Here is a 9,041-nt window from a genome sequence, read left to right on the forward strand (position 1 = left end):
ATTGTCTGTTCCACAATCGTTTCCTAATAACAGGGCTACATGCCGCAATATATATTCCATGAGACAATGGCTGGTATGACAATCCCTTGAAACTTTATACATTAACTCAAAATAGCTGAAACTGTCTACAATCCATGATGATCTCACAGCATAACAGGGTACAACTGATATAATTATAGAAATAAAGCACGTCTGAGACATCTCTCTTATGGAGCCGTAAAGAAGTCTGGAGGATTAGAAGACATTTAGAACATTAAAAGAGTGTAATTGGGCAGAGGTCACTTATTTCAGAATCCTCACTAGCCAGGGCTGGAAATTATTGCAGTTCAATAGGAACTAGTTAAAATCTGTGACAGTACAACTGGCAGGTCACTGGCACATATAAGGACACCTATACAAATTGTACTTAGTTAATTATCCCACTTGTATCGAGTATCAAGGCTACTGAAATATATATACATATATTGTGCATTTGTCAATGCTTGTAGTACACAGGTACCATGACTTTGAATCTCATTTTATGAAACCCAGTGATAAACATGAAGTCCCAACCAGCAGACTTTTACAGTGTATTCAGGGTGCAGGGTAGTTGATGGGATAAGCAATGGGAGCACAAAATAATTTTCTTGGCCACAGTGCAAGAGTAACTGAGCAACACCATTGTATTCTATTTTGGATCCAGCCATTTTGCCCAATAGGCTAATTTTTAAAGCATATTTGCAACACCCCTCGTTGGTGAGGGTGTTTGAGTATGCCAAGGACCCTGAGAGCTATACCAGCGGTAGCGTAGCTACTGGCAGGGCCTCCCTTGCTGGACAGGTCAAAGGGTAGGCATCAGACGAAGAGAGACACCGAAAACTGATGCCGGAAGCGGCGTCATCAGCGGCAACTTGAAGCACAGAGAAAATGATGCTCAAGATGGTTCAAGTTCGTATAGCAACAGGCGTGACCAGAGTGGTTTGAATGGCTGTTGTACTGCGATCTGGAAAGCAAATGGAAAAACTACCACATTATCACTTTTCCTGGATAGTCTCTTTCCAAAAACAGAAGATCGCATTAAGTGGAGAAACTGTTTTGGAAGAGGCTGTGGACCTGTCGTCTGACAGATTACCGATGAATGAAAATGAATTTGCAACAAAGTATTAAAATATCAGTGTTTTAACATGTAGCCTAAACCGTACTCTCTAAATGCCACCTGTATCACAGAAATGTGTTGACCAGACTGGAATATCATAACTTCATTCTCACAGTTTTAGAAGTAATTATTAGCTTATGGTGAAGCTTGAACACATTGTTCCATGAATCATATTTTACATGTTGTACATATTTTTAGGCTGATACCATAATTTCAGTGTATTTTTAATTGACATATTTACATCTTTTAATGTATTCTTCATTTTGTAGATGATACAGATGATAAAGAAAATGAAATCTCAGATTCTGAATCAATGAGTACCACATTTGAAATACCATGTCCAAGTAAAGACAAATTTTGTTCATCTAATATTGAAAATATCAAAAGTGGAAGAAGGAAGAGGTCTTTTTCATGCCCACAAGAAAGAATAGACGAGGAAGGTCATTCAAAGGCAGTATTTTTCAGCCCAGTAGGAAAATTGGTTGCACCTTCTGAATCTCAACTTCATCCTAAAAGAGGTATTTTACTTAACATAGCAATAACATTGTTCAGTGCAACTTCAGAATTCTTGCTGATGATGGTATTGTACTGTTTCTTAGGTACACCATTGAAGGGTACAAAGATACCAACATTTGTAAAAAAGATGCCAGATTTCACAAACATTCATAAAAAAGTATTTGAAAAAATGGAATCTGTTGTTGATTGTCATCAGAGGAAACTTGAGAGAGCCAAAATGTTATTCTCTCCCAAAGCTGTGAAGGTGAGTGCTTTTGCATGTTGGTGAATATGCATGTGTGTGTACTTCACAAAAATTGTCTCCACTTTGAACCTTAAAATGTATACAAAAAATTGTTTTTCTGTATACTCAGGATGTGCAGCCAGTGATGGTATTCTCTGCCCAGTCATCTACAGCCAAACAAATGCTATCAAGAAATCCAATGACTCGTATGTATTCTTCAATTTTCCATTCACTTCTGGCTGGTGATATTTTTCACTGACAGTACTCATTTATATGATCACCTATTGGTTACAGAGAGAAATGAACTTCCTGCGAACCAGGTGATTAGGAACATCCCACAGAAAGCTGCTGCAGAAAGGAATATTTTTCAGCATCCACAACCACATAAAGGGAGAGTGATTCAGCATAATGATATAAAACGAATGGTTGCAAACAAATTGCCATTGCAAAAGTCACGGTGAGTCTAAACACATGATTCTTGTATGTAGTTAGATTTTCAATCAGGAAATCCCCAGACTAAATCCCAATCAAATATTCATTTCTATTTACTTTTCTATCTTTGGACATCAAAATAATCATTGGAATGATACATAAGCTGAACCGTGTTCATTTACATCCCAAGACCCTGCAGTATTCTGCAACATCACACTGTGTTACTAAAGAAACAAAGCACCAGAATAGAAATATCTGGCATCACTTCTACAGTTGCCTTTAAGTTTCCTCCAAATCGCAGAGCTGCTGAGGCAGAGATGTTTTATGATGCTACTAGCAGAATTGACAGGCTTTTGGCTTACAAATTACAAAATAAAAACCTCCCCATATTGTAGAAGATGTTGAAAATTCTCTTTGCTGTTATGCATATGTTTGTGGCAACTCTGTAAAAAGTTTACGTTCATGGCGTGATTTCTTTATGAGTAAACTTAAGACTCCCAGTTGCCTCTGCAAGGCATTTGAGGGAGTTCTTTATGAAAATGTTTAACCATAGCACTGATATCTTCCAGTGTCTTTATTGAGCATATACCAGTCAGTAAGTCTCTGGCTACAGGCAGATGACTAATTCAGTTCCCATTTGAGTTAGACAGTTTTCTCTTTGCTATCACATGAGATTGCGCTCGGATATCACAGTCAGTATAGTGACTGGCTACAGACTGGACAATGGGAGTCAGAGTTCAAGTCTCTGTGGGGTCAAGAATTTTTACTTCTCCATGTCCTCCAGATGGGCTCTGGGGCCCACCCAGCCTCCTATCCAATGGGTACTGGTGGCTCCTTTCCTAAGAGTAAATCAGCCAGGGCTTGAAGCTGATCACTCACCTCCAATTAGTGCTGAGGTCAAGAAAACGTGGGTCAGTACCTCCAGTCCCCCATACGTCTTAATAGCATAGTGCTTAATTAGTTGAGCACATGAAGAACTTTGCCCTTTTTATCACACAAGATTGGCTCTGGGTGCCACCCAGCTGCTTATCTAATGGGTACTAGGGACTCTTTTCCTTGAGGTGAAGCAGAGTGTTAATTTGACCACTCAATTGCTTCTAGTGCTGGGGTTAAAAACGAATGGAGTTTTACTTCTGTTCCTCCTCTCTTCAGAGCATGATGCTTAACCACAGGAGCACCTACTTTTCTGTAACTTCATCAGCTATCACAGCTTAGACACTCTGACATATTCCAGTACAGAATGCTGAATGTCTTCATTGCCCACTATTCTTCCTGCTGCATCCTCTTAAAATATCCTGCCAGACCCTGAAACCTGAGGATCTCATGTTCTGAAACTGCTGAACTAATCTAGCATCTGCATTGAACTCAGAATATTCTCACACGCACTTTGGCAAAAACAGTGAAAATTTGAGGACAGTATGAACTTAACTGAAATGAAAATAAGGAAAGGGGGCAGGGCTCTGAGTGATTATAGGCTCTACGGATTCTTCACCTCAGCACCAGATTTAGGTGAGTAACCAGAGGAGAGGCAGTCCTTGGTAATTGGCTAAAAGGTTGGATATATCCTACAGACAATCTGGACACTCTAGAGAAGAGAAAATTCCCTGCCCAGCATATACTCATAGACTAATTGCTATACTGACAGCTATTCCAGCTACAAACATTTTGTATGTTCTTTTGATCTATTTTAATTTGCAGAGGAGTACGTGAAGAGTCCAGAACAGTAATTCGTGGAGTAAGGTTGAACAGGAGATTTGAATTGCAGATGGCACACAGGAAACTGAACTGAAGATTGGAAAATTATGAAAGTATTAATGACATTACATTTCAAGAGATGTTTTCATACTGTTTTATACTGTGACATGGAAGGTGCAATGCTCGGTAAACACCCCCCCCCCTTTCCAGTGGTGCATGGACAACATAGAGAAAACCTTGCTGCTCAGCAACAGATATCAGGTATTGTTGTCAGGTGTTTCTACCTATGCATTGCCTAGCAATAGTCACTGCACGGACTTGCCTGTTGCGTGACATCATAGCCTAGCAGGGAGAGGTGTTTACCAAACGTTGCATAATGATGGAAGGGGTGGGGGTATGAGATGTCACCGTGAGAACACAAAGTTCACGTGACCCCTACTTCCTGTTGCCCCATCCATGTCACACTGCTCCCTTCTAAAGGTTGTTTCTCCCAAACACCTTAACAGTACATTCCCATTCCTTTTTGTTTGAAGGCTGTGCATGCTGTGTCTTCTGTTGGTTCGGCTACACCTCTTGCAGTGACTATCCTCCAGCCATCACATCCGCTCCCTTCTTAAGATTGTTCGTCCAGAACAATTCCATATTCCAGCGTTTGTCGATCCACTGTATCACATTCACTCCTCATTCAATCTGGGGAGGCCGGTGTTTCTACATTACCAGTTCCTCCTCTGCTTGCAGTATCTTTTTCCGCTTTGGAGGGGGTCGACCCCTGCACAATGTCCAATCCATGATTCTCTGCATCCTGCTGGAAGCCTTTAGCATTTGTTTCATGTTTTTTGGACCATAGATCTCATATAAGATTTTCCTTAGTGTTCCTCCACTTCCTAGAAGAGCTCGCTCTCCCAGGCTCCACTTCCAGATGCCGTGCATGGTTGTCTCATTCTTCCTCCTGTGTAGCGGCCGTTGTGACATGGATGGCGCAATGCTTGGTAAATACCTCCCCCCTTTCCAGCGGTGCACGGACATCATAGAGAACACCTTCCTGCTCGGCAACAGATATCAGGTATTGCTGTCAAGTGTTTCTACCTATGCATTGCCTAGCAATAGTCGATGCATGGACTGGCCTATTGCGTGACGTCACAGCCTAGCGGGGAGGGGTGTTTACTGAGTGTTGGGTAATGATGGAAGGAGGGAAGGTATGTGACATCACTCATGAGAACGCATAGCTCACATGACCCCTACTTCCTGTTGTGCCATCCACGTTACAATATATATTATATATGTGTGCATTTACATAATTTCTCCATATTTTGGACAATTCTGTGGAGAATATTGTGTGTGAGTTTTAAATGCTGGTACTACAGGTTGTGTAAAGCCATTTCTTGACGTGAGATCAGAAAGATAAAAGTTCTTTGTCATTTGTCATTTAATTTGAATCTTAATTTTAAACCAGTTACCTTCAACATTAGCAGATGGTATCATATTTATCATACTAGAGAAACAAATGGCATCACTTTCATGATGCTATATACATATATACATAGGTAAGTCAAAAATTATCCACACTCTTGTTTCCCAATCCATAAATACAAAAGTAGGGGTTGAACAAGTACTTCACTTTTCTACATAGTCTCCTCCCTTTTCGATGCACTTGGTCCAACCGTCCAAAAGCTTGCGTATTCCCTCCACGAAGAAGGTTTTCGGTTGGTCGTGCAACCATTTATGCACCGCTTCCCCCACTTCTTTGTCCGTAGAAAATCAAAAACCTTGTAAAACATCTTCAAGCGGTCCAAAGAGATGATAGTCAGAAAGGGCGAGATCTGGGCTGTAGGCAGGGTGTTCCAGCACCTCGAAACACACATGGTTAATGGTTTCAATGGTCTGGCCGTCCTTGTGTGAGTGTTCATTGTCATGCAACAACAACACTTTCTTCGACAATAGGCCTCGGCGTTTGGTGCGAATTCCTGGCTTCAGCTTGTTGGCCAGCAAATCACTGTATCTTGCACTGTTGATTGTACACCCTTTTTCCAGGTAGTCTTCCAGTATAGGCCTTTTTGAGTCCCAAAAAACGGTTAGCATCACCTTTCCCACGAAAGATTGAATTTCATCTTCGTTTGCCATCCCGGGTGTTTCCACGCCATACTCTGGCTTTTGGATTCTGGCTCATAGTGATTAACTCACATATGAATTTCATACCCTGACACACCTTCCAATCAGAGAAATCGGATCACTATTCTTTGTTAATCATTGGTGCACACTGCTAGCAGAGCGGCCATGTTTACACTGTCACAGCATCAAGGAAAATGATGTGATCAAGGTAAAACTTCGATCACATGACCACAGTAGTACCATCTCTAACAATGCATGCGTAGGAGGCAGTGTGACAAACCTAAAGATGTGTTATGGAGAAAGTGCGGATAATTTCTGACTTACCCTCATAAAAATCATACTGATCTAGAAAATGTCATTTGTTTTGCACATTTGACAGTGGACACAAAACTGTAGCAGCATTAATATGATAGTATAGTAAACTGCCGTTTACCTGGCATGAATGGCGTCTATTGATTTCATGAGAACTCTTACAGAAACCCAATACAAAAGTCAAAAATGACAGAGATCAGATATACATAATGTAACATGACCATGAATTCACCTGGTCCCAACTGTAATGACACTTGCATGAGGGAGGCTAATGGGCAGCAGAGCAATACAAGTGAGAAACTGATAAAACAGTTTATCATGGTGACTTATGCTAGTGTGCATTTCTCTATGGGTTTTTTCTTTCCTAACCCACACACACACATTCCAAATTCTTGGCACACTCTAGGCTGGTAACTATCACATAATTTTTTAAAAATCTATTTGAAAAATTATGTCCGTGCACCCATTTTGCTCTTTGAAACAAAAAACTGTTGATTAATTTCTAATATCAAATCAAGGTTCTTTCAAAATTCTGTATTTTTGAAAATGATGGAATGAAAGGTACAAGCTGCCTAAAATGCCAAACAAATGGCCCAGTGAGATATTGGAAAACAGGCAGGACGATTTTATGCATAGTAATGATTGAACAGGAGTCTGGAATGAAAAATTATGGTAAAAATATTTTAAAAGGAAACAGGAAGGCAAAATATACAGTGGGAAGAAATGAACTATGACATGCTATAACCTGCATAGTAGATTTGAAAGAATACCACTAACAAAGTCACATTGCTAAGCACTAGTCAATTATGAAGAAAATGATAAGATCATTTAATAATATAATACTAAGGTTTATTAACATCATTTTTCTTAAGTGTTATACCATAATGTGTAAACTTTCTTACAGTGCTAAGCTACAGATGTTTCTGATAATTATAGCCAAGCATGGCAATACCATTGGCAAATCTTAATGTAATAAAATGTGATATATATAATTACAATGTGTTGTATCTTATGGTTATAATTGTGGACGAAGTATATTATTATTATTATTATTATTATTATTTTACTGCAGTTGGGTGTTGACCCGGTGACAGTAGATCTTACACTGATACAGACAAGGAAGGACTACATAAAGGGAAAAATACAAAACAAAGTACATACAGTAAACAACATACACACGGTGCAGATCCAACACACACAGTGCAAAATCCAACAAGTTTTCCATTCAACCTCCACCTAAGACTTCCTTACTTGTAAATGTTTCCCTAACCCTCTTCCTAAAAGTGTTTAATTTATGGGTGAAAGACACTAGTATGCCTACAGGTAAACTGTTCCAGTTTCTTATGGTCCTATTTACAAAGGAATATTTGCTAACATCTGTTCTTTGTTTCCTATTCCTAACTTTCCAACTATGATCATGCTACTCACGTAGCACGGTTTAAGCAGGCTATCCCCTATCGCTTTCCAAGCCGGTCTCCTGGTGTATGCCTTGTAAATGGCACACAGACGGGCTATCAGTCTACACTGTGCCAAAGTTTCCCAACCAGATTCATTTGTAGGATTTGCATATTTAGCCACTCTTCTTTGTGCCCGATTTAAAGCATTAACTTGCCATTCTCAGTATGGATCCCAAGATACTGCACCATAGTCAAGCATCAGTCTCACTAATGGCGTATAAGCCTGAAGTTTTGTGGTGTTATTTCACTGTTTGAGTATACGCATTATTAAATGAAGGGCCTTCCATGCTTTTTGTAGTGTATAGTTTACATGATCTGCCCATCTTAGTTTGCTGCATATAATTATTCCTAGGTACTTCAAATTATTTAACTTCAGAATTAATTGATCCCCAAAATAATATGTTGGTCAGTCCTTCACCCTAGCACTCGTGAAACTTACCGATTTACTCTTATCTGGATTTATCTTTATTTCATTTTCTACCGCCCATTCCCCTAATTTATTTAGATCCGTCTGCAACTTGCCAGTGTCACTACTGTCCAATATTGCCCTGTATATTATGCAGTCATCTGCAAATAACCATATATTTGAGTCAGTGTGCCTCCAAATACTGTTTACATAAACTAGGAATAGTAACGGTCCTAAAACACTCCCCTGCGGCACTCCCGACGTCACTCTGACTTCTTCAGAGAGGTGCCCATCTACTCTGACTCTCTGCGAGCATCCTGAAAGAAGTTCCTGTACCCATAAAACTACCCTGAAGGCCTTTGAAAAATCTATCGTTATCGCGTCTGTCCTGACTCCCTCGTCCAGGACATCAGCAATATCCTGACAGACTGTGACTAATTGACTTTCACACGAGTACCCTGGCCTAAAGCCATGTTGGCCCTCATATAGCCATTCACTCTTTTACCAGATTTGTCTTAGAAACCCTGCTATTACATGCTCCATTTGTTTGCAAACCACTGATGTTAAACTGATCGATCTCCCCCTTTGTAAATAGGGACCGCTATAGCCTTTCTCCAGTCCCCTGGAATAGCTCCATTGTTCATTGTTATGTCCAGCAGTCTCACAAGGTACGGAATCATGGCTTCCCCACTCAACTTTAAAATCATCCCAGGGATACGATCTGGCCCGACAGATTTCTTTCTCCTGATTGCTGAT

General features: G+C 40.1%; 1 protein-coding gene across 1 annotated transcript in view; it reads left to right on the forward strand.

Annotated features, from left to right (window-relative positions):
• LOC111866594 overlaps positions 1-4,228 on the forward strand; it is a 56,487-nt gene extending 52,259 nt beyond the window's left edge. Inside the window, exons 10-14 of the mRNA XM_023855701.2 lie at positions 1,405-1,653; positions 1,735-1,895; positions 2,005-2,080; positions 2,169-2,331; positions 4,005-4,228. Of these exons, the coding sequence (XP_023711469.1) occupies positions 1,405-1,653; positions 1,735-1,895; positions 2,005-2,080; positions 2,169-2,331; positions 4,005-4,095 (740 nt within the window). The 3' untranslated portion in view covers positions 4,096-4,228. The remainder of the gene's footprint in view (positions 1-1,404; positions 1,654-1,734; positions 1,896-2,004; positions 2,081-2,168; positions 2,332-4,004) is intronic.
• Positions 4,229-9,041: the final 4,813 nt, after the last annotated feature.

The sequence above is a fragment of the Cryptotermes secundus genome, unplaced genomic scaffold, assembly GCF_002891405.2.
Source record: "Cryptotermes secundus unplaced genomic scaffold, Csec_1.0 scaffold1232, whole genome shotgun sequence".
NCBI lineage: Eukaryota > Metazoa > Arthropoda > Insecta > Blattodea > Kalotermitidae > Cryptotermes > Cryptotermes secundus.